General features: G+C 40.8%; 1 protein-coding gene and 1 pseudogene across 2 annotated transcripts in view; one reads left to right on the top strand and one right to left on the bottom strand.

The window, feature by feature from the left end:
• The window catches only part of MCU (mitochondrial calcium uniporter), a 201,061-nt gene that overhangs the window by 47,006 nt on the left and 126,948 nt on the right, over positions 1-27,107 (bottom strand). For both annotated transcript variants that reach the window (XM_075533600.1, XM_075533599.1), the window contains exon 2: positions 9,441-9,510. In XM_075533600.1, coding sequence (XP_075389715.1) covers positions 9,441-9,510 — 70 coding nt within the window. The remainder of the gene's footprint in view (positions 1-9,440; positions 9,511-27,107) is intronic.
• LOC142429530 (small ribosomal subunit protein uS12-like) lies at positions 7,089-9,147 on the top strand (annotated as a pseudogene).

Raw genomic sequence — 27,107 nt, forward strand, 5'->3', positions numbered from 1 at the left:
TTGGAACCTTTTAAGACTTCAGATGCTAATCACCAGACTAAGACATAGAATATGCTCCTTCTGAACTGAAATGTCTACTTACAAAATAAAAGGTGAAAACAGAGGAAACAGATAAGGTATGCCCCCTTTCAGCTTTTCCAACTTCATATTTGAGTTGGCAGGACTTTGTTACATAAAAACAATGAGTCTTGTGTCCTATCATTTTCAGATTACACATTTCTTCTCTCGTTGCCTAGCAGTTCCTAATTTGGAAGCAGGAATACAATGGAGTAGATTTCCTTTAGCAATGAGAAAATATTTTAGGATCCCATAAACAATATTTATAGGGTTTCCAACTGTGTATTGCAGCAGTCATTAATAAGGCAACTTGAACTAAAAAAAAAAGTTCCAATTCTCCCAAAGCTCTTTTTTTTTTTTTTTAAGCAAAAGGGAAGAAATTTATTAGAGCCCTCACAGGAAACCCTAGGGGGCCCAGCATGCCCTGCTGTGTAGGCATGCCCAGCAAAGGGTCATACCATTCCCTGTACTCCCATGGCCCAGAGGGACTCGCCTTGAGCCGAGCCCCAAAGCCCCAGGGCTGGCTGGGGGTGGGGATGCCAAAGCTCTTTTAAAAGCAACAAGAAAAATGTTAAAGTACATAAAGACCTCTTTCAACTCAGGAAGGTCAATAGTAAAAAATTTTTAATGGGCAAAGACTTGAATAGACACTTTAACAAAGAAAATGCTCAAACACATGGAATATTCTCTAGAATGTTTGTAACCTAAAAAGATGGACCGTACAAAGTGCTGGGGCACTTATATAATCCCAATGGGAACGCTAAGTGGGAGAGACATTGGGGAAACAGGATCATTAGGCATATGCTTATCATATCCCCTAACCATTCAATTCTGAGGGTTCTACACAAGAGAAACGGAAACATATGGCCACACCATGACGAATGAATATTGACAGCATCAGTCATTATAGTAAAACATTTAAATAATGCAAATGTCCCTCATTTTTTGATTCATTAACAAATGTGGTATTTCTGTGCACTGGACTATTGTTCAGCAATAAAAATAAATAAATGTTGATCCTTGTGATTGATTCCCCCTACCTTTCCCTTATCCTCCTGGTATCTCTATTCTCATTATTGGTCCTGAGGGGTTTATATGTCTTGGATCTCCTGTGTTGCAGGCTCTTATCTGCAGCAGTGTACCTGTTCTGGTCTAGTCAGATTTGTAAGGTAGAATTAAGGTCATGATAGTGGGGGGAAGAAGCATTAAAGAACTACAGGAAAGTTGAATGTTTCACCGGTGCTATACTACACCGATTGGCTCCGTCTCTTCCTGGTAGCCCTACTGTAAGGGGATGTCCAATTGTTTACATATGGGTTTTGGGTCTTCACTCCACACTCTCCCCCCAATTCACATTGGTATGATTTTGTTCTGGGTCTTAGATGCCTGATACCTGATCTCATCAACACCACATGATCACACAGGCTGGTGTGCTTCTTCCATGTGGGCTTTGTTGCCTCTCAGCTAGATGGCTGGTTATATTCAAGTCTTTAAGACCCAAGATGCTATATCTTTTGATCCCCCCCCACCAGGGGGATGAACAACAGAAAAGTGGGTGAAAGTAGACAGAGGACAATGTAAGATATGAAAATAATAATCTATAATTTATCAAGGGTTCATGAGGGAGGGAAAAATTAGGAGCTGTTATCAAGGGCTCAAGTAGAAAGAAAATGCTTTGAAAATGATGATGGCAACATATGTACAAATGTGCTTGACACAATGGATTGATGTATAGATTGTGATAATAGCTGTAAGAGCCCTCAATACAAGTATTTAATAAATAAAATAAATAAACTAATAACAATATGTGCTAAGTAGAGATTATATATAAATTCATAGCTATGACTGGTTCTGAAAGCCACCAAATTTCAAATTTATTTCTTTACTTTTTAAGTAAAAAGACTATTGAGATGATAGCTTTACGCAGTTGCCGTTCAACATTATGACTCATGGCAAACCCCCACGTGTGTCAGAGTAGAACTGTGTCATAGGATTTCCAATGTCTGAGGTTTTGAAAATGGAGCCGTGGACTTTCCTTCCCAGCCCATCAATGGGTGGACCCTCACTCTTACTGGTTGGCAGTTAAGCACATTAACACTCGCGCCGCCCGGACAGTTTACTCCCTTTCGCTCTCCATGCTGTCCTGGATTGGATGATCTATTACACAATCCCTCTGTCTAAAGCAGAATAGACTCTCCCACCTGTAACTTTCATTAACCTGAAGGAAAACTCCCAAAGGCTTTAAGTAGGTATAAATCACAATCATAAAATTTTCATTGCCAATCATTTTACAGTTGAGTATTGCATTAGTCTGGGTAGACTAGAGAAACAAATTCATGGACACTCATATGTGTATAGGAAAGAGCTTTATATACAAGAGCAATTGAATATTGAGAAAACATCCCAGCCCAGTCCAGGTCAAGTCCATAAGTCTGATATTAACCCATATGTTCAACACCATTCTATAAAGTCATCTTCAGAGTCACAAAACACATGCAATGATGCCAAATGCAGGAAGATCACAGGCTGGTGGGTGGGAAGTCTTGTGGGTCCAGTGGCATCGTAAGCATCTCAGCACTGACAGGGGTCTCTGTGGGGCTCCTCTAGCTCAGGGCACTAGCGTAGTTCCATGTGTCAGGGCACTAGCGTAGTTCCATGCAATGTTTCCCGGGAAGTGAGCAGAGAGAGAGTGTCTCCTGCCTCCCTGGAGGAATACAGGAGCTCCCAGAATCCTCAGGAGAAAGCCATGCCCACAGAGGCCTCATTGGCTATAACCTGCTTGATAGGCTAGACTCCACCCCTTCACGCTTAATCCTCACAAATTGACAAATGATTATATAACTACCATAGAATCTAGAGCACAGAAAAATGAAGTATTCAAGGCCACCTGTTTGCAGTACTATTTGTAGAATTGCACAAGCTTCTGTGGGTAAGTACTATTTCTACAGGCTAAATATATTTTTCTCTTGAAAATAATAACATTCCCATTTGAGAGATGAGCAAAGTGAAATGTTGAGACCTTAATTATATTGCCTAGGTTTATAAGGGCTAAGTGATAGGAATGGGATGCAATCTTAGGTCCGCCCTTAATCTCTATGCATAATGTTTCTCATGCAAGGAAATATGGGGTAGATATGGACATGTGCATTGGGTGAAATGTATCCAAAGGGATTCCTAAGCTGGAGTCCAGGAGACCCGGGATTCCATGGGTTGGTCTCAGGGAGTCTATGAGAGCTAGAAGGAGCCCGGCTGGCACTGTTGATTACGTGTTAACAGCAAGGTCAAGTGATTCGAACCCATCAGCTACTCCACAGGGGAAAGATGAGGCCAACTTACTCCTCATCTCATGGTCCCAGAAACTCTACATAGGGTTTCTATGAGTCAGAACTGACACCATGGTAGTGTTTGGTTTTTATTTCCTTGGAATAATCACTATTGAATTGTCATGTAAATTTTACTAGGTGCATATATGAATTTTTCTATGGGTCTAGATCTTTCACTAGATCTCAAAAGTATATGTGATACTCCCATCCATCCACACATCAAAATTATGAACCCATTAGACATGAGGCTGCTATGAGTTGGAATTTGATGGCAATTAATAACAACTAACAATAAGACTGCTTCAGTAGCGAGGCTAGATATGTATGGCACTTTATTTTACATCAGTAATCACAATAAGAAATTACTTAGAGCAGTGTATGTTGGTTATATATAGTAGGTATGTAAAGCCAACCACACCCAAACCCATTGCCATTGAGTCGATTCTTCTCACAGAGTTTCTAAGGCTGTAAATCTTTATGAGATGATCTCATTTCTTCCCATGGAGCAGCTGGTGAGTGTAGAACCACTGACACTGTGGATAGCAGCCCAATGCTTACCCAACAGCACCACCAGGGCTCCTTTATAACATACATGTAGGTGACACAACTATATTAGTGCGTTTAATACCAATCATTACAAACTCTATAAAGCACAGCTCTACTCCGACACACATGAGGTCATCAGATGTCAGAATCAATTTGCTGGCAACTGACAAACAAACAAACAAACAACCAAGCAAACAAAAAGGATCGTGCTCTTACGTAAATTGGAAAACAACCTAGCATTCGCCACAAAACAGTAACTGTTTGTCACTGTTGCTAAACTATTTATCAATGCACCTGTGGGTCATGTAGCCTTTTCTCACATGCCACCTTGACTTAAGGTAGAATACATTTAGAGGTATAAAATTTAAAACATGGTTGTAGAATTTAGGCGTAGTAAGGACACTGAGGAATCCTGGTAGTACAGTGGGAAAGCATGGCAGTCTGCTTCCATAAAGTTTAAAAATTCACTGCCATTCAGTGGATTGCAATCCACAGCAACCCTATAGGATGGAACAGAACTGCCCCATAGGGTTTCCCAGTTGATACATTTTTGTGGAAGTACACTGCCATATGCTTCTCCCATGGAGTTGCTGATGAGTGAAAACTGTTGACCTCTCAGTTAGCAGCTAAGCATCACCTGAACTCTTTCTCTGAGCTGGTATTGACTTGATAGAAAGAGTTTATTTTCAGAAATATTGCGAGACTTTTTTATTTTTTCAAGAAAATGTACGTTTAGCTTAGTAAAACAGAAACCCCCTCAATCACTCATGTAACAAAGGGACAAGCCAGCAGCATTTATGTCTTGGATAACAGTAAGTCAGTACAACTGTTAAAGTGGTGAAACACTTCCATACAGACTGGTCTGCAGAATAAGAGCATCTGTATTAAATAGTAAAATTAATAATCTAAATTCTAATATGAATTTGTTAATTTATGTTAAATGCCATTGTCAAAATAACTACCATTGTTAACACCACTTGTTATACCAAATATAGTTTATTAAAAATAAATATATATACATAGAAACTAAATATGTAACAATTTTAGATATTAAAAGGCTAGACATTTTTTTTTAAATGAGACACAAAAGCTGAAAGAATATTCAACACTATAAACAGTACTTTCTCATTAACAAAAATGGTCTCTTTCTTGAAATGACCCAGCAGTTTCAGTGCAGGAAGATAATGGGACCTGGGAAGTAGTGCTGATATAGATATGGACGGTACCCATTTGGCTGCTTTAATGAACCAAGATCGTGTCAAGGTTAAGAATATGACCCACCTAGGCTGGCAGTTCAAACGCAGCCACTATTCCGGAGAAAGATGAGGCAGCCCATCTGCTCTTGTAAAGATTCACAGTCTTTGAAACCTGATCTAGAGGCATTGGGAGTCAGAGTTGACTCGATGGCAGTGGGTTTAGTGGGTTTAAGGGCTAAATGTAGTGGGCAGCATGGACAGGTAGCATTACGATCATGTGGTATCTCAGCACATAATGAACCTTGATTGGGGGAACACATCTACCTGCCCTTTCACCCCAACAAAAGGCTAAGTGCTGCTTTTAATTTTTCGTTTATATCCCAACTGATGTCCCTTAATCGTTCTGTATGTCTCTAGATATCAGGAAAAAAATTCAGTTAACATCTTCCTTGTTTGATTTGGGTCTATTTTCCGTTTTAACCTTCCAAACTGTCAGTGAATAACTACGATAAATATCTCTTCCACATGTAGAGGACTGAGAAATAGGACTTCATTTTCTATATATTCAAATAACTGAGGCATTTTGGGAGGAGGAAGATTTAGATAACATTTCTAATATCTATATTGATTTCACACAAGGGACCCTAGGGGTTTCATGGTTGCTTTTTAAGAGTTTCTTCGGTGGTTTTCTCAAATTTGTAGTTTGCTGTGTCTATGAATTAATGTCCAAAAACCTAAACTTATGAATTCTACCAACTACGAAAATACTTAGTCAATCCTAAACCAACTAACCCAAAGCGAAAATGTACGAGTAAGGTAAGAGAAACGACTAGGAGAACCCTGAGTAAACGTACTTTTCTTGGAAAAACAGGCAAACTTGGCTCCCGTTGCCAATTTGTAGCATCAGGAATATTTATAAAAGGCGCCAGTATTTCCCAAAGATCCACTGAGATCCCTTCCTGTGTCACACAAGGATACTGCAGCCCTAGCCAAAGGGACAGCCAAGACAAGTGGGAGCAGGAGAGGCCAGGCTCTGAATTGCTTCTTTCTAAGCTCTGAAGCCATTGAGATGCTAGGGTGTTTGGCCACAAAACAGTGTAAAAACTGTGAAGCAGCCCTGAAAGTCTTGGTGCTTGTCATAAGGAGACATTTCTCCTCGGGATTGAGGTCAGACTTCATTTTTGTTGCTCATTCTAAGATGATTCTCAAAAGTCAGCTAGCCAGAATGCTTCTGGAAGCCTGCAGCTTCCCCATCTTACAGTATGCTCCCCAAAAGTATTTACGCAAGCTGGGCCCCAAAAGTCCATGATTAACAGATGATCGACTTATTGTCATTAGTGCTGTTGGTTCTGACTCAGAGTGACCTTCTGTCTAGCACAACAAAGCACCACCATGATCCTGCACCAGCCCCACAGTTGTCCTTATAAGTGAGCCCATGGTTGCTGCCACTGTGTCCATCCACCTCACCCAAGCCCTGCCTCTTTTTGGCTGCCCCTCCGCACGGTCAGCAGTTAGAAGCTACCAGCAGCCCCGAGCGGGAAAAATAGGGTTTTCGACCCTGGTAAACAGTTACAGTCTTGGAAACTCGGAAACCTACAGGGCCATTTCTATCCTGTTCTATAGGGTTGCTATGAGTCAGTACTGACTTGATGGTAGTGAAGGTTTTTTTTAGTTGTCCCTCCACTCCTCCCCAATTTACCAAGCACGATGTCCTTCTCTACAGACTGGTCCCTCCTGATAACATGGACATGAGACAAAGTCTCAGTGTCCTTGCCTCTATGGGGCATTCTGGCTTATACTTCTTCTAAGACAGATGTTTGTTCTTTTGGCAGTCCATGGGACTTTCAATATTCTTTGCCAACACTCTAGTTCAAATGCTTCAATTTTTCTCAGGTTTTTCTTATTTAATGTCCAACTTTCACATGCATATGAGGCAAATGAAAATACCAGTTGGGGCAACCGAAAAATGGCTTGGGTCAGGTGCACTTTAGTCCTCAAAGGAATGTCCTTGTTTTGAACACTGTAAAGAGGTCTTATGCAGAAGATTTACCCAATGCACTGTGTCGTTTGCTCTCTGGACTGCTCTTCCATGAGCAAGATGAAATCTTTGACAACTTCAATCTTTCCTCCATTTATCACGATGTTACCTACTGGTCCAGTTGAGAGAAATCCACCCCCCACCCCCATCCTCATATATAAATATATTTGCATATGTACATCTTTATCTAGACCTCTATAAATGCCCTTTGCCTCCCAGCTCTTTCCTCTATTTCCCTTGACTTTCCTCCTGTCCCACTATCATATTCCATTCCCACCTAGGTTTCAGCAATACCTCTTCGTTACATTACCCTTGATCATGCCCTACCAGGCCTCCCACACCCACCTCACCACCAATTTGGAACACTTGTTGTTCCCTCTCCCTGGGTTTGTTAACACCACTTCCTTTCCCCCCACTTCTCCCTTTCCCATTCCCTCCCAGAACTGTCAGTCCCGTTGTTTTTCTTCCAGATTGTTCATCCAGCCTCCTATTTTATTTAGACAGACCTGCAGAGATAATAACATGCACAAAAACAAAACAGAGCAAAACCAAACAACAATATACAACAAAACAACAACAACAAACCACTGACAAAGAACACAACAAAACACAACAAGAAAGAAAAGCTTGTAGTTAGTTCAAGGATCATTTGTTGGCCTTTAGGAGTGTTTTCCAGTCCAGTCTGTTGGGGCACCACGCCCTGGCCCCAAAGTCCACCTTCAGCATTCCCTGGGGACCGCTCTGCTCCATTCCCTTGCTGTTCCGCTGCACAAAATTTTGTTTTTTTAAAATTTTGTTTTCTTTACATTGAGTTGTAATCCACACTACAGGTAGCAATCTTCAATCCTCATCAGCAGGCGCTTTAAGTCCTCCTCACTTTTAGCTCACAAGCTGTGTCATCAGCATATTGAAGCCTTCCACCACTCCTGATGCTGCATCCTTCTTCATGTAATCCAGTTTTTCTGATGATTTGCTCAACATCCAAAGTGAGTCAGTGCGGTGACACCCTGACACACCTTTCCTGATTCTGCACCACACGGCATTCCCTTGTTCTGTTCACACAAGTGCTTCTTGATCCGTATTCAGGTTCAGCACGAACACAATGAAGTGTTCTGGAATGCTCTTTCGTCTCAAGGCTACCCACAGTTTTTATGAGTCACAGAGTTGAATGTCTTGGCACAGAGAATGAAGCACAAGTGAACATGATGCTTCAGTAAACTGATAAGCATGATTTTTACAAATGTCAACCAAAATCTTTCCTTTTAAGTTCCTGAATTGTCTGTACGTAAATCTTGTGGGAGAAAGCAAAAATCTTTCACTGGAATGCTTTAGTCAATTCCCTCTAACTGCTGCTGGATACATATCCATTTCCATGTTTTTAATAAAGCTCTTTCTTTGCTTTTGTTTTCACAGAAACTCCAGCTTGCTCGCTGATAAGACCCAATGGTTAGGAAATAGCACACATGGTGTTTCTTTGAGAGTAGCTATGTCCACAGTTCTGAAACATAAAGGAAAAACCAGAGAGCTCTTTTGCAGGGAGTCATAGCATCGCCAACGTGGGCTCGTGCCAAGGTCTTTGTACTGCTCGGAAGCTCGGTAGCCACCGATGGGACCAGAAGAAAAAGCCCAGGTGGGCTCAGCTCTGAAAGCCAGCCTCTTTAACGGTGCTTCCCATGCGAAGGGAATTGTGTTGGAAAAAGTGGGAGCGGAAGCCAGACAGTCAAATCCCACCATTAGGAAGTGTGTTCAGCTGATCAAGAATTGCAAGACGATCACAGCCTTCGTGCTCAGCGATGGTTGCTGTAATTTTATGGAGGAAAACGATGAAGTGCTGGTGGCTGGATTTGGTCACAAAGGTCATGCTGTAGGTGACATTTCTGGAGTGCGTTTTAAGGTTGTTAAAGTAGCCAGTGTGTCACTTTTGGCCTTATACAAAGGCAAGAAGGACAGGCCCACATCACAAGTTTTGATGGTGAACATGCAGTAAATTTTCATTGACAGAAAAAAGACAAAACGACTCGAGTAATATTCTATGATGAATACTTAAATTAATATATAAAGGGTTTATTTGTGTTTCTTCCTGGCTTCTCTAAATTCACTAGTGTATAAGTAATCCTTTTCCAAAATTTTCTTCCCTTCTTTGGCCATCTTCTCTGACTTTCAAGCCTTCCTTTAGTAAAAGGCTATTGCCTATAAATCTATATGTCAGTTTGGGAAATATTGGGCTACAGAAAAGAACAGCAGCAAAACCACATGAAAAAAGGATTTGCCAAAACTCACCATCAGAGGGCACAGCAGTGCTACAATGAACAACTCCCAAATTCTGCCAGGAAGAAAGCCGCTGGTGCGCCTGGAACAACAGAGAAGAGACATCTACTCTTAACAACAGAGCGACGAATGTCAGCCACAGATGCGCGTGCGCAGCAAGCACATTCCTTCGGGAACACACGTTATTTACTCCTGTGAGTCCGTGCCCACTCGCGGTGACTCTGTTCAACGGAACAAACACGGCCCGGCCTGGCACCCTCCTTGCAATTGTTCTTATGTTTGAGCGCCTATTCGCCATAGAAAGGTTTGAAAGTCCAGATCAAAGACATCAAGTCTTGAACCTGCTTGCATCTAAAGATAACGCGGGGACCATTTTGGAGTCTTTTCATTATTACATACAAACGACCCAGAGAAGGAGGGTGAGAGATCACACAACTTGAAGAATGTGGCCATATGTCACCGAATGGTGCGTGTCGAAACTGGTGTGTTTTCACCATGCACATTTTCAACGATGACAAAAGTAAATCACTAAAAGTAGACATACAAACACATTTATGCACACATACAAATGGAACACACTGACTCACTTATCAGTTGTCTCATAACCTGACATTACACACTTCACAACAATAGCAAATCCAAACTCACTGTGACCCCCCAGGCAAGTAGAACTAAGTGTCCTTTGGATTGTTGAGACGGTACAGCTCGACGGGAGCAGACCTTTGGTGGGTTACAACTGTGGGCTTTGTGGCTGGCAGCCCACTACGGCAGCAGCAGGGATCCAATACGAACTACGACTGTACACCTGGGCAACTGTATACCCGGACGACTGTACACCCGGACGACTGTATACCCAGACGACTGTACACCCGGACGACTGTACACCTGGATGACTGTACACCTGGATTACTGTACACCCGGACGACTGTACATCTGGACGTATCAAACCCTTAGATATGAGCTGAAAGTAAATGGTGGCTGTGATGGTTCAGGTTATGGATCAACGTGACTGGTCTATTGATCTCAGTGGTTGGACAGTTGTGTAAGTTATGTAACAATGCAAACATCTCCATTTTGTGATCTGAGGTGATCATCCTCCATTTTCACAGATTTTATATAATGCCTCAGCCTTTGGAAGCAAACTATGTCAGTGAGGAAGGAGTATACTCACAAAATTAGAATTATACTACAAATTGTTTTTTTTAACTTTTTAAAAAAGAACATTTAATATTCGTTTTAAACATGATCAGTTCCCAACTCTCTTGTGCCATCTTCTTCCTTTCAGTTTTGGTCCATTTCCTTCCGGGCTGTATCATAAATTCTGTCTGGAGCTAAGTTAGGTTATTTTTCTGTTCTCTCCTTTTAAACTCTGGGCAGGCAACTTCACTCCTCAAGGCCCCAATCATTACTTTCTGAGTATGAGAAAGAAATCACTCACATCATATCTGCTTTTGCCATTTCTTCAAAGAGTAAAGTCACCACGGATCTAGGTTTGGTATTCAGGCTTTCATAATGAAACTAAGTTTTAGAAAGAATACTGAATTTGGCTCCGATTTGTCAAGTGCTTGATTCATTTCATCATACCTTTTACTTTCCAAGCTCCGCAATGTAACAATGGAGGGGGCAGAACGAAAGGTTTTAAATGGCTAAAAACCAATATGCTAGCCTCAGACTGTCTATCTACTCCAACAAGCCACGGTAACAGCACTTAGGACTCCACAGCAATACATCTTTCCACACAGACAGCTAAGACCCACAGCAGATGTATCCGTCACGTAAGTATCATTAAACTCATCTCCTTCCACTTAAAAGTATACGCAGCAATGTGAGTGTGATACTTATAAAAATATAAATAAACCTCTTAAATTACTTGAGGCCGAATTTACAGCTGATCATGGCACATTAACATGCCTTGATATCATCACTGAGGGGCTCTATCTCCGAGTTAACGTATAAAAGGCTTGCTGATACTTTCTGTAGAACACTGAACTTTTTAGAGATAATTCACCTTTCCCAGGCCCTCCCAGATGACTTCTTTAGTTACACTGGAAACAAAACAAAATCTTATTCCTATGTTACCAAACAAATACGTCGATCTTTTACCTTTTTGAACTTCTAGAAATTTATAGTCTAACAAGGCCAAAATTATTCCAGGAGGGTAAGGGGAAGGTGCAGGGGAGAAAGGGGAAACCGATCACAATAACCCCCTTCCAGAGGGATGGACAACAGAAAAGTGGGTGAAGGGAGACTCTGGTCAGTATAAGACATGAAAAAATAATCATAACTAGTAAATTATTAAGGGTTCATGAGAGAGGGAAGGAGGGGAGAGAGGGAAAAAAATGAGCCAAGTGCTCAAGTAGAAAGAAAATTTTTTAAAATGATGATGGTAATATATGTACAAATGTGCTTGACACAATGGATGGATGGATGGATGGATTGTGGTAAGAGCTGTACGAACTCCCAATAAAATGATTAAAAAACAAACCAAAATTACTCTGCTTTTCTTCTTGTTGTCTTGAAACACGACAACAAGAAAACAAGCAGGAACTGTAGGTGCGCAAGATCAGAGGAACAGTGCTAGTCTAAGCCGTGTTGCATGACTCCCTTAGGCTGGGTATGTGTGATTGTTTACACTGTGCATTTTTAAGGTGTCTCAAGAAAATAGTAGGCTTTCAATTAATAAAATAACTGACTGCTAAGAGTTTAAAAATATGTCAAGATGCTAAAACAAAAATGTCATCAAAATATTCAGGCAATGGTAAGTATACTTCATCTATTTAAATTTAATATCAGCAAGCAGGAGTAAGGCTAAGAAAGTGCATCTTCAGAATGCACATAAACCATCAGAGAAGTCACAGGTAGGTCTCTCCCAGGCAACACAGCTTCCAAGTGAACACGGCAATTTGAGCCACCACTGCCTATTGGAGGGAGAAAGGAAGGCGCTACTTCTGGCACAACAGAGTCCACACCTTTGATAAACAACTGGAGAACCTCTGAAAAACAAGGACGCATAGTTAAAGTAAAGAAGAGAATAGCAATGGCCTGGTATTACAATCACTCCTTTTAATCGTAACAAGAGAGGAAAACGCAGCCAGCGTTAGAGTCAGAATTCAAGACACTGTTAACTTTATTTCTCCAAGTCACACGGGTTAAGCCAATAAAAAAATTGTCAAACTTCAGTATTCTTAAAAAGGCATTAGCTTCCCTCAGGAAAGTATTAAATTTAGGTCAAAACTTACTTTCAAATCCTTTACTATCTATCATAAATTATGCAACTCCCCCTCCGTTTACTTTTCAGAGTTCAGAACAAACTCAGCAGTATATTCATGCCAGCTTAAGAAGACTGTCAAGTCTAAGTCCCTGTCAATGCCGTCAAAATAGACAATGCCAATTAGGACGAGAGGAAAAGAGATCTGTTTTCTTAGAATTCCAGTTTCCCTCGTGTAAGGAAATCTTGGGCTACTGTTGTTAGGACCCACATACTTATTAGCGATGCCGACCCCCTACTAAAGCACACCACGTTAAACGATGCGGTCTCACGCACAGCAAACCCTACTCTGAGGAACTACAGACAGGAAGCTTAAGATGGAATAGCTATCCTTATGTAATTCTTCTTGGCTAAAATCTTGTTATGACGCACCTGGTCATATCAACTTAAGTAAGTCAAATTATGTCCCCTTGCTTTATACACTTGACTCTGCTTATAAAAATGGATCCTTTCAATATACATTTCGTTTTTTACAAGACTCGAATACGCAAAAAAATAAAAAACAAACCCGTTGCTACCTAGTGGATTCTGACTTAGAGCGACCTTATCAGACAGAGTAGAACTGCTCCTTAGGCTTCTGATACTGTCTTTAGCAAAGTGACCGGCCTCCTCATTCTCCCAAAGAACAACTGGCAGGTTTGAATTGTAGATGATGCTTCCAGCCCCATGCACCCATAGTGCCCCAGGGGTTCTCAAGCCAGCATGAGCCAAACCCAACCCAGTGCCTTGAGAGTTGATTCCACCTCCTCCTGACCCCACACAGGATTCTTCATATTGTAAAATCCTTATGGGGGCAGAGTCTCCTCCTCCCTGAAGCAGCAGGTGGGTCTGACTGCCAGCCTGAGGTCAGCAGTACAGTTCTCACGGGCACCACCACCAGGGTTCCTTAAGACCTGACTACTCAATGATTACACAGTTGCCAATCACACTAGAAGCTGAAGATAGTTAGGGAAAATTATTTAAACACAAGTACTCTTATATGTAAAGGCACCCCCCCCCAATGGCACTGTTCGGTAAGCATTAGGCTGCCAAGAAAGATGAGGTTGTACACTCATTTAAAAATTCACAATCTCAGGGACCTTATATAGAGCTACTATGAGTCAGAATGGACTCAATGGCAATGGATTTGATTTGGGTTTTTTATTAAATAAAACCAAACGTTATTTCCCAAATGCAGGTCTCACAAGCACACTATGATCAGCAATGTACATAAACACTTCAGTTGCTCTAAAGCAAATCACACCTGTAACAGCTTCTAGACCTTGGGATTCTTATCCTTGATAAAGTAAAACTGTCAAAGCATCACATAAGCAGCAATTCTTTGCTACTTTTAATCTAATCTCCCAAATTAAAAAATAAGCACAATGGCTTCGAGTTCCGGATATCTGGTAGGGCATGGGGTGGGGGTAGGGAGGCACTTTTGTACTAGAAGGCTTGGACCCAGTTCCACAACTTGAGCCTTACTATCTAGCCTCGGTTTCCCCATGTGTTAAATTAAGGATTCTAACCACAACAAAACTGACAACTTTCTAGACTGATGTGATCCAAGGAAAAGTGACAATATGCAATGCTCAAATTGTCTACCAAAGTGTAAGGTAATCAGAAAATAAACTTCTTAAAAGAGCTTTAGTCCTTCAAAGGGATAGATACTTCCTACAAATTATTTTTAAGCATAATACATTTTAGAGCATTTCAAAGCCTCAACTATCTCTAAACTTAAGAGATATGGTACAATAAACAACTTAGATATTAAAGGTAGAAAAGAGGTTTTAAAAAAGAATTTCTTCCACTAGCAACACATACACACAAACCCCAACATTTTAAGAGTATATTCTATATTCTTTCAGTCTCTTAGGTAGAGAGCAAAGTTTCTAATATAGTTTAAGTGAAGAGAATATTTACAATTTATGAGTTTAACACCAGACAACTATTTTCCTTTGAATATATTATTCAACATACTTACATTTGATTGTAACACGGGTTTAACATTTTCCCCACTAAAATATGTTACTAATGCATAACAGAAATCATGATTCAATTTATATATGAGGAGGTACTAAAAAAAGGATTTTTTCCGAAGCTATGTATTCAATATTTTTTACTAAACAACCTTATCACCTTCAAAGTACTCTCCATTACACTTAATAAATTTGTCAAATCTGTTGGGTGGCTGACAGCACCTTCCTTGTTTTTTGTTCACCTCTTCTAAGTCCTCAAATCGCTGTCCTTTCCTGTCCCTCTTTATTTGTGGAAACAAAGAAGTTGCACAGAGCAAGGTCAGGTGAGCAAAGTGTATGAGGCAGGAGAGGCATGCTGTATTTTGCCAAAAACTGGCGCACTGAGATGGCTGCATGAGCAGGTGCATTGTCGTGGAGGCAAACCAGTTTGCAGTCTGCCACAAATCAGACCTTTTTTTCTTGCACATTGTTATACTATCTTCTCAGAACCTCTAAATAGAAAGCTTGATTAACAGTCTGGCCTGGTGGAACGAACTCCAAAGGCACTACTAGTCGGCATTATTGTTCATTCGAGAAGTCGATGGACATCCAGAACAAGATTTGTCATCGATCAACATTTCAACATTTTTGAAACGAGAAAACCACTCATACACTTGAGTTTTCCCCATTGTGCTGTCCTTGCAAGTGAAAACATCACAACAATTTCTGTGGCATTTTTCCTGAGCAGGAAACAAAATTTCACAGCCACACGCCGTTCTCTTAAATTGGCCATCACAAAACACGAAGTTTGAGCAAAACTGTTTTCACAAAAAAATTCATTGTGCGTGACCACAGAGAACCTTCCCAGGTGACGCCAGTGCGTGCACTGACTCAGAGCGAGTCACTTGAGTTTGCCTAGGAGGCAAAATGCACAGCACTAAGGTCAGCTCAGCCCAGCCCAGCGCAATTATGGTTTTGTTGGGGAGGTACCCCTTGTGTACTGATTTCCAAGAGAAATCCATATTCATAAAGCAATGCAAGCATATAGTGCCTTCGTTTACATCTTTCAATATCAGTTTTCTAATTAGGATATCATATCCAGTCCTCAGATTATTAAGAGTCATTTAAAAATTAGTAACTTGTCTACCAAACTCTGCAGTGTTTTTGTCAAGATCAAGTAAGAAAATGCATATAAAGAAAGACCTTAGCCTTATCTACAGGTGTTCTCTGCCTGTTGATCTTGTAATAGATGAGAATAATCTGACCTCAAACATCAGTTATAACTAACTGTGCATTTTTTCACACAGTATACTAAGAATTGATGAAGTATTCTTTTGATATTAGTAAATACAAATACTTAACCAATGAACTGGTAATGAAATGCTCATTAAAGTCCACGTTCCCTTTTATACTATGTTTTAGAACCAATAAGCACGTTGTGAGAGTGATAGGTTCTTGACAGCTAGTAAAAAGGGTGACAGTTTGAACCCACTGCTGTGTTGTGAACGAAAGACATTGGGCTTTGTGCTTCTGGAAAGATTTTAGCCTTGGACATCAATGGGGCAGTTCTACACTGTTCAACAGGATCACTGTGAGCCAGAATCGACTTGATGGCTAGGCTTCATTGTGTTTACTTTTATATTTTTATTATTTATTTTGTGTGTGTTTTGTTTTCAAAGCAATTTTACTGGAAGCTATTACAGATATCATAGCAAGCAGTATTGAACAATTACTACCACAATCAGTTTTAAAACATTTTCTTCTTTCTTCGGTAAATTCCTTGATTCAGTTCCCCTTTATCCCCTCTCACATGGTTCCCCCCAGGAACCCTATTCTACTTGTTGTCTCTATAGGTTCATTAATCCTGGGTTTCATATACCGAAAACCAGAAAAACATAACAAAAAAATCAAGAGGGCTACCCACAATGACGAAATACATCAAAGATAACACCCAATATGAAAAAGAAAAAAAACAAAACCAGCAATTGTTGAAAACCAGATCAGGCCCAGCATGTATCAGAGGGGGAATCAAGTGACAAGATTTTAACTGTTCACTTCAGGTTTACCATTTCAATCTCCTATAGTCATCTCTCCAATACTCTTTGGAAATCAGTTTATTCCCATCCCTCTGTATTTTTGATAACCAGTTTCCTCCCATCCCTCCATGTGTTTCATCAATGTAAACCAATTTAACGGATAAATAAAGTTTCTATTATAATCCTAATGCACGTGGACAAGGAGCCCTGGGACGCAGTGCTGAAATCCCTCAGCTGGGAACCCAAAGGCCAGTGCAGACACACCAGCAACACCAGCACGGCAGCCTGCTTCCTTAAAGACTGACAGCCTCGGAAACTCTAAAGGGCTGTTTTATAGGGTCCTTATGAGTCAGAAACAACTTGATGGCAGGGAGGTTTTGGTTTTTATATTTATGGATGTAATCTCATTTGGGAATAGGTTTGTTATTCTAAAAAGACCATTGCATAGTAAAGTAGTCCTAAACCTAATCACCTCCCAGGTATAAAAAGAGCAAATTAGTCACAGACATAAGCAAGAACAAACAGAACAACAGCGGCAACAAACCCCACTGCCATCAAGTAGGGCTTTCTGAGACTACAACTGGTTACAGGAGTAGGTAGGTACTTTGACCTTTCTCCTGAGGAGTGGCTGATGAGAAATCAGTAATTACACACCTGTAAGTATTTTGAAAAAGCCCCGGTGGCATTGTGGTTACAGGTGGGGTGTAGTGGTTACTGACTGCTTAGTGCATAACCCACTAAGCGTTGGGTGTTAACCACAAGGGGAACAGTTGAAACCACCAGCTGCTCCGTGGGAGAAAGAGGCTTTCTACTCCTCCTATGAAGAGTTAGTCTTACTTTGGGCCTCTGCTCAAGCCCTCCCTCAACACAAGAACACTTTGTTCTAATAACCTGGCATTCTGTGATGCTCACCTTCCCTACAAGATCACTGAAGACAAAATGGGTGCATAAGCAAATGTGGTGAAGAAAGCTGATGGTGCCCAGCTATCAAAAGAGATAGTGTCTGGGGTCTTAAAGATTTGACATTAAACAAGCAGCCATCTAGCAGAGAAGCAACAAGCCCACATGGAAGCAGCACACCAGCCACTGTGATCATGAGGTGTTGACAGAATCAGGTAGAGGCACCAGAAGAACCAAAACAAACAAACAAAAAATTAAAAAAAAACATTGTTGAGAATGTGGGGGGCTGGAGCAGAGACCCCAAACTCATCTGCAGGACATCCCCTCACAAGAGGATCAAAAGAAAGGGACGAGTCAACCAGGGCGCAGTGTAGCACCGATGAAACAGAGTAGTCCTCTGGTCCCTGGCGGCTTCCTCACCCCCACTATTGTGACCCAGTCCTGCCTTTCACTGCGGGCTAGGCCGGAGCATGTACGCTGTACAGATAAGAGCTCACGGCACACGGAATCCAGGTCAGACAACCCCCTCAGGAACAGAAATGGGAGTAGCGATACAAAGAGGGTAGGGGAAAGGTGGGGGGGGAGGAGTGGAGGAAGGGGGGGGCCTATCGCAATGATCGACGCATAAACCCTTTCCCCACAGGGGGAGGAACAGAAAAGCGGGCGAAAGCAGACAGTGGTGGTTATTAGATATGAACATAATAATAATTTATCATTTATCAAATGGTCACAAGGGTGGGGGATGAGGGAAAAAAGAAGAGCTGATACCAAGGGCTCAAAGAGAAAGTAAATGTTTAGAAAATGATGATGGCAACATATGTAAATATTCTTGATACAATTAATTTGCAGAATGTTATAAGGGCTATCTATGAGAGCCCCCAATGACCTAATTTAAAAAACAAGAGTTAGTCTTAGAAACCCGGGGGGGCCTGCAGGGTTGTGCTGCTGTGAGTGGGAATTGACTCGATGGCAAGGAGTTTGGCGTGGGTTGGGAAGCACTTTGAAGAAGTCATGGACTAACTGAACAAGCACATCTGTGTTGAAAGAAGCACAGCCAGAAGGCTCCTAAGAAGCCAGGATGGTGAGACTGCTATCAGGAGAGACCAGCCCTGGACGAGGACATCCTACTGGGCAAAGTGGAGGGGCAACAAAAAGAGGAAGGCCCTCAATGGGAAAGGCTGACGCAGTGGCTGCAATGACGGGCCCCCACATAACGATGTGGAGATGGGACATGACTAGGCAGCGTTTCATTCTGCTGTACACAAGGTTGCTTGTTATGTGTAGGAACTGACATGATGGCACCGTCCTAACACAACATGCTAAGCATTTGGGGGTGTATAATTAGATGGCAAACTTCATTGTATGTAGTTTTATTATTTTATTTTTGGCTGCTGTGAGCTTAAATGCATCTCATGTTGTGTTGGCAATAAAATACACTGATCATTTTTACTTTTAAACAATAAAAATCCCAATGTAAAATCCTTGCTTCTGACAGTAAACTAAACAAATATAAAAAGTTTAATTGTAAAGGACTCACTGTGCCATAAATCCTTTCAACCTTTCATTTGTACAATTTAAAGCAACATATAGTTTTATATAAATACCAAGGGCTCAAGAGGAAAGAACATGTTTTGAAAATGATGATGGCAACACAAGAACAAATGTGCTTGACACAATGAATGTATGGATTGTTATAAGAGCTGTAAGAGCCCCCAATAAAATGATTTATTTAAAAGAAAGAAAGAAAATCAAGCTGTCTTTTGCTTTCACACTTGGCTTCTGGTAGATGCACAGTGGTGAATAACCTGGGAGTGGGCGGCTGCTATTAATAATTCCCCTCTCTGCTTCCTTTGTTCTTGACTGCTGCTAAAGTTCAGGTAATAGAATTCAGAAAAAAGTAAAATTGGATTCTATATTTCATAAAAGAGTAAGAATGCTCACGTTCTTCAGAACTACAGAGCCAAACTACTGAACGGCACAGGGTTATGATGGCCACACTGTCAAGTGGATGAGGAAATATGAGATCCTTTTTTGGTAGTGAATCAGAATCAGTTTTTATTAATCTCATCATGGTAAATGTGCTACATAATAAACATGAGGGTAGGTAATAGGATTCACGTGGAAGACAGAAACGTCAAGTACGACTGCTCTTTGCACCTCTGATTGAGCTTGTTTCCTGTTCGTGTCTTTGGTGCTGGACATGGATAGCTTGATTCTAGCCTGATGAAACAATTTCTACGATGATCGCAGTATGAATTGCCCATTCTGCCCCTGGCTCTTAGGCTATGTCTTCAGGATGCGATTGTATTTTTACACATAAAATGCACATGTTATGTGACGGCCCTTCAAAAAGTACATGAGAAAGTGGTGAATACTCTTTATATATATTCAACTGCCTCAGTGTGAAAGCAAATCAGTACATTTGAGTTAAGAGGTTAATGAAAAATACTGAGAGTCAGAAGACGAATTTGAAAGTCTAAACAAATGTGTCTTAGATGAAGCGCAGTCAAAATGCTCCTCACAAGTGAGTTTGCTGAAGCCTCTCGTCTCATGGACTTGGCACACACTAACAGGAGAAACCAGTTCTGGAAAAGGACATCATGCCCAGTAAGGCAGAGAGAGAACGAGGAAGACCATCAAAGAGGTGGAGTAACACCGTGGCTGGAACAGTGGGCTCGCATGTAACAGATTGTGAGGATGAGCAGTGTTTCATTCTATTGTGCAGTCGCCGTGAGTCAGCTCTCACTCAATGGCACCTCCACTTTTCCTAAGTTTTAAACATTTTTTCTATGTTTGAAATATTTTCAAATAAAAGGCTATAGGAGAAAAACAATTAGCATAAATATGATGCCCACAGATCCCAAAATGCCCTGTTGTATTCTTCTTTTCTTAGCGTAAGATATAGCAGATACTGTTATTTTTGGGTAACTTTATTTTGACTCACCAGCATTTATTTATTTCTTTAAAAAAGGTTGACATTACCGTACATACTCGAGTATAAGCCAACCCGAATATCAGCCGAGGCACCTGCTTTTACCACAAAAACTGCATGAAAAATGTGCTGAAAAACTTGGCTTACACACAGTTATATATACACGGTAATTAAATCAGGTACTATACAATTCATTGTTTAAATATATTAAAAGCACTTGTCCAGTCATCATCACAATCCATTTTCGAACATCGTCTTCATTGCTGTAGCCATTATTACTAGCTCCCCATTTCCCTACAACCTGCTGCCATAATGTGGGATACAAAAAGGGTTTTCCCCAGATGGCACCCCCACCCCCGTCATATATGCCCAGCCTAGGATGCTGCTTGCAGGCGCATCAGATGTCAGCTGCTTAGAGGTTATCTCCCTGAGGCCTTCAGCCATTTAGAGCAATCAGACTACAGTCCAGTAGTTCTTAACTTTCCTAATCACGAGACCCTTTAATATAATTCCTCATGTTGTAGTGACACCTCCCAACCATAAAATTATTTTTGTTGCTACTTTATAACTATAATTTTGCTATTGTTATGAATTGAGTGACCCCTGTGAAAGGGTCATTAGACTCCCAAAGGGGTCATGACCCACAGGTTGAGAACCACTGCTATAGCCTGTCCCACCGTAAGTAAGGCCCACTCCCTGCTGAAAAAGATTGTGGACTGCTTCCCTGAAGGAGAGTCCGGAGCCAAGGTCAAGCCAAGGAGGACCAAGGTTAGGCTGCCATCTTGAATTTAGGGTCCACCCTCTTGTCACATGTGTACCCCTAGTTCCTCCCCTTCCTACTGTGTGTACAGCCCTAGCTCATCCCCTTCCTGTGTGTGTATGCCTATGGTACAGCCCCTTCCTATGACGACGTGGTTACCTGTAATCAGGAGGGCTTGCATGCCCCATAGAAACTGTGATTGGAAATATATTTCCTTCTCCTCCCACGCTTTGCTGAGATCATGGCTGTCCCAGACATGAGCATGTTACCATAACATGTATCTGACTTCTTTATTACACTTCCTCTCATATCTCTCCTGTCTTCTATGACTTTACTATAATCTTTTTATATTATAGCCATATAATTGCACCTACAGACCCCGCGGATGTCAGAGGCTGGTTTACTCTGACATCATAATATATAACTCATTAATCTAGTTACTGTTTCTACAGATTTACCTACATTTTTCATAACTTTTAAAAACATATTAGAAAAGCTAGGGGGGAAAAGAGAAAAGCTAGGATAGAAGATGGGAAAATTAGTATATAGAAGATTCCAGTAACTTACTATGATAATTAGCTGATTTTATGTCAATTTGAAGATGATGAAAAGTGTAGGGGCGGAATTCAACCTGTTGATGAGGTCACAGGCTGATGATGCCTCCTTGGGAGTGTGGCCTTCTTGGAAACTGGGAACCTCCCCCTCTCTCTGCCCCTTGCTTTTCTGCTTGCTGGGACTCTGATGAAGCCAAGAGCTACTAGGGTCCTGATAGGTTTCCCTTGACCTTGGATCCATAAGACTCTACACCTACCAGCCTGTGTTCTTCCTGCATTCTCTATCTCTTTTCTGCATCATTGCATGTGGCTATGAGTCTGAAGAGGGATTTAAGAAATAGTATTGGACTTGATTGTGTTGGACTGAGCTGGGATGCCTTCTTGATATCAAACTCTTTCTTATATAGAGATGAGTGTCATTAGATTTATTTCTCTAGACAAGTTGGCCTAACACATTTAGACTCCCTTTTGATTAGTTTCACTGTTCCCTGATTCGGTAAGCGATGGGCTGCTAACTACAAGGTCGATGGTTCAGACTCACCAATCACTCTATGGTGGGAGAATGAGGACGCAATCTGATCCCCTTAAAATTTACAGACTCAGAAACCTCACTTATGGTCGCTACGAATCAGAATCAGCTCCACGGTGAAGGGTTTGGTTGTTTTGGTCGCAGTAGTCACGAAAGCAAATTGCACATTGCATGGGCGCATCTGCTGCACAAGACCTCTTTACAGTGTTTGAAGAACAAGGATTTACTTTGAAGAGTAAGGTGTGCGTGAACTTGGCATTCTCAATCCTCCCATATGCAGGTAAAACTCTGACAATAAATAAGGGAGACCGTAGGAAAATTGATGTATATGAATTAGGGTGTTTGGGAAGACTACTGAAAGTACTGTGAACTTTCTTCTGGAACAAACAACTCTGTCTTAGAAGTATAACCGGAAAGCTCCTTACAATGAAGGATGGTGAGACTTTGTTTCATGTACCTTATACAAGTTATCAGGCGAGAACCCTCCCTGGAAAAGGTCATTACAGGTGATAATATAGAAGGTCAGTGAAAAAGAAGCCCCTTGACAAGATGGATTGACACAGTGGCTGCAACAATGGGCTCAAATGTCACCATGAGGGTGAGGCTGGCTCAGGGCTAGGACCAAGCTGTGTTTCGTTCTGGTGCACATAGGCTTGCTTTGAGTCAGAGCTGAATCAATGGTACCAACAAAAGGGAGGTGGTGTGGTGGAGCTGTCTAACATCTTCCTTATATCAATGAAGCAAAAAAATTTCAAACCTAGAAGTGAGCTTTTCCTGGTTTTTATTTTTGCTGTTTTTGCTCTAGTTCCAGCTAACGATGAAAAGGAATGTTGGCACCGTTCCCAAATATAAATAGCTATAGGCTTTGTAATTCCTGCAGTTAGAGGAAAACAACAGCTGCTGCAACAATCACTCTCTATGTGCTGTGTGTGTATAATAGATTGTGATACTAATAAAACATTAAAAAGTTACAGCAAGTAGTTGGTTTTGTTTCAGAATTCATTTTCCATTCATTGTATATTACTTTACTTAATTAAAAATAAGTTAAGCATACTGTCTGCATTTCCAACATCAATGTCTTCCTTAGTTGGAAATCTCACACTGGAATAGGAGTAATAGAATTGTATGAAAATGTTTTAACAGGAGTTTCTGTGGCTGCTGAAGAGGTGCTCTGTCGGGAAGTGGGCGCCTCTGCTGGGCTTCTGTCCGCTCCGCGGCGGGAAGAGCCTTCCCTACAGGACATCAATGCAAGCCTGAGTAAGAAAAAACGACATCTTCCACTCAAGCCATGGCATATCAGTTATACAGAAACACCAATCTGGGAAACAGTCTTCAGGAGAGCTTAGATGAGCTCAAACAGTCTCAACAGATCACCCCTCAACTCGCCCTTCAAGTTCTTCTTCAGTTTGATAAGGCTATCAATTCAGCCTTGGCTCAGAGGGTCAGGAACAGAGTCAATTTCAGGATACCGGCTCCAGCACTATAGAATGAGTAAAGAGAACGGGCTTCGTCTGGCCGTCTTCTCTTGTTTGTCGCTTTTTGCGGAGAAGCATAGAAGAGACTTTTAATTTATTCTAGCAGTGCAGAAATGACTACGCTGTTCTGCGCTGGCCCAGAATCCCCCTAGAAAGAAGCTTAGAGCTGTAGCCTCTTACCTTTACCAGACAGCATGGAAACACTGAGCTTTTTTTAATGACAAATCAGAAGTTGTTGCCTTCCTACAAGCGTTCTGTAATAAACTCATTTTAAAACGTGAAAAAAAAAAAAAGAAAATGTTTTAACAGACACTGGCCAACAGGAACAGCTTAACAAAAAAATCCACCTTTGCATATTTAAAAACATTCTTAAGCCTTGTTTGTTCCTAACTCTCTGACTTCATACAAATGCACAGATACTGGTAACTTCTCTTCTTCCCTCTAAATTCTATTTAGCTAAGGGAATTTATTTGAATGCTTTGCTTAGTTTTAAAAAATATCTTTAACAAAACTGTCTCAAGTTGTAACTTTAGACAATGAATATATTTCTTAATATTAACAGTCCCTCAATATTTTAATGCAGTACAAAGGTTAAGATTAAGCATGACAATTTTCCTATAAAAACTCAAAATGGAAAATAAGCAACCCAGAATATCCTCAGACCCTGCCTGATCCAGCCAACCTCTCCTGGATGTGTAGGGATCACAGGGTGTCTCTTAGCAAGTGATTCTAGATACAACCTTACAAATCTAGAAGAGTGTCAGACCTTTACCTTTAAAGAAAGATGCACAAAAGAAAGAAAGATACCTGCTATCTTTTTACAATATTATTACAACCTCTTTGTTTTATGTACATGCACAGGGTGCAATTTTACAATTATTTTGATTATTTAACCCTGGCCAGTTATTTGAGACTACATCAAAAGGCACACATAATAAAAAGTAGTGGTATATTAAAAAAATTCTGAAATATAAATGAAAAATGTCAAGTTCAAGACAAATAGAAAACAAAGATTGGAGGGAAAAGGAAATGAGGGCCACCAAAGCCTTTATAATTGTTATAAAACAGCTGGCACTATACCTTTGCAGTAAAATAATGGAAATAAAATAATGAAATCCAAGATGAGAGGAGGGAATTGTACTAGAGCTTCCATCCTGAGCACCCAGCTCACACAAGGCTATGTATGGCAGCGGAAACCCCCAATCCATGTACAGAATCCTCACGGGGACTAACCCTCAACTGCATTCCCTCAGACCATAGACCAGGGATGTGAATAATTTTGCCCTCTGACAGTGCATCTGAAAATGAATTGACGCAGATATAGTTAGGTTAAAATGTAACACCTTATCATTTGTTTTCCTTTCGACTAATTTTTAATATGTTCTAGTTTTATTATTTTCTGCTTTCTTTTGTATTTAGGTTTTTCTGTGTTCTGTTTTGTTATTGTTGCTTAGGTTTTCTTTTGGCATGTATTTTTCCTTGTTTTATAAATAATTCCAAATTTTAAAAAAAGGAATGAAAATAATGGACTGCTCATCCTTTAAATAGCCTTCTATAAAAATCGAAGCTTTTCATGAAAGCGGAAAAAACAAACGTTAGAAATTGTATTTTCTGAGAATTGCCTGGAGGATGAGTACTGAGCTGCTGGTGGGAGCAGCGCTATGTGATTTTTAAAAGATAACTCCTCCAGCCAGAAGGCTCCTTAGTAGCAAGTTTAAAAACTGTCCACAATATCTAAAATGAGATCTAATGGTGATGGATGATTGATTGGCTCAGGAGGTTTACCCCTCCCCACTGCCCTCCAATGGGAGGGGCTCACTCCTGAGTATTTCTTTTAGTGCCAATATATAATGTACAATGTTAATGCCTAAAGCCCATTTTTCCCTTGGTTAACTTTAGACATACATCGATAAGCATACTTCTACATCAGAGCTTAAAGGAAACAACAACCTGAGGTTTGTGTGTACGAGCAACAAAAACGGTTTCTTCTTTCTCTCTGTATTCCCACTCCTTTCTCACCAAAATCGCCAGGCTTACTTCCTCAAAACTGCTCTTCAGTCAAACTGTGTTTGGCTGTAAGTCAAAAAGCCTTCCTTGGCTTATCTCACTGTGAAAATGGATCAAAATCCCTCATTGCTGTTAACTGTAAAAAGTGCCAATTAGGAACCAGACATCATTCTCTATGGGCTTCTTTCACCAAATTTTCTCTCTACCACCAAGTCGCCCTGGACTCAACGACCCTGTAGGTCAGGGTAAACCTGCCCGTGTGGTTTTCCAAGACTAGTAGGTTCTTTCAGGAGGAGAAAAGCGCACCTTTCTCTGGGGATTGGCTGCTGGTTTTGAACTGCCGACCTTGCAGTCAGCAGTTGCATGTCACCAAGGCTCCACATTTTCTAACATCATCCAGCAAAAACCCGTTTTAATCTGGTTCTACCATCCCCAGTAGAGGAAAATGTTATAGTCAACGGAATCAAAGCTGGCATCTGTTTATATTGAATTGATGTCCCAATAAAGAAAGTATTAAGAGCAGTAAGAGTAAGAAGTCCTTTTTATTTCCAATGTCTAAGCCTGAATGGCGATATGTTTAATGTCACTGACTAGCACGTGAAGATGATGCTGTGAATCAGGGCTATCTGTATATGTCTTGAAGGCACAGGTTCTTTGAGGATGGTCAGAATAGCACATTCTCCCTCTCTGGAGTCAACACTGCTAAATAATTCAATAATTGATCTTCAGGAACGATTGTAATAAACATTAAGAAGGTCAGATCTATAATCGCGATGTGTTGGGGTAGTTCAGGATTTAAAATAGAACTCACTCTTGAAGTCCAGGCAAAAGGAGCATTTTAGCAGCTTCTCAGCATATTACTTTCTTCTTTCAATACAGTAAGTTAGGAAAGCACTGTGAATATTATTACCAACACAACAGGGCCACCACGGCTTGGTCAGGTTTGGCTAGTCTTCTTCCCACTAGTCTTTCCTTTAAAACACTTGAAGACAGAAAAGACCAGAAACGAGGAGGATCGTGATGTGGACTACTGAGAGGAACTTTTCCTTCCAAATCACACTTTTCTACCCCATGTTGCCATAACAGGTATTAGCCTTTAGTTTTTTTCATTCCATTTTTTCCTTGGTGGTACTGTAGGTTAGGCTAACCAAAAAGTTGGTGGTTAAAAATCCTACCGCCTCTTTGAAGGAGAAAAATGGGGGTGTCTGCTCCCATGCAGATTTGCAGTCTCAGAAACCTTCTATAGGGCTGTCATAGGCCAGAATCAACTGAATGGCAGTC

The sequence above is a fragment of the Tenrec ecaudatus genome, chromosome 16 (assembly GCF_050624435.1).
Source record: "Tenrec ecaudatus isolate mTenEca1 chromosome 16, mTenEca1.hap1, whole genome shotgun sequence".
Lineage (NCBI taxonomy): Eukaryota > Metazoa > Chordata > Mammalia > Afrosoricida > Tenrecidae > Tenrec > Tenrec ecaudatus.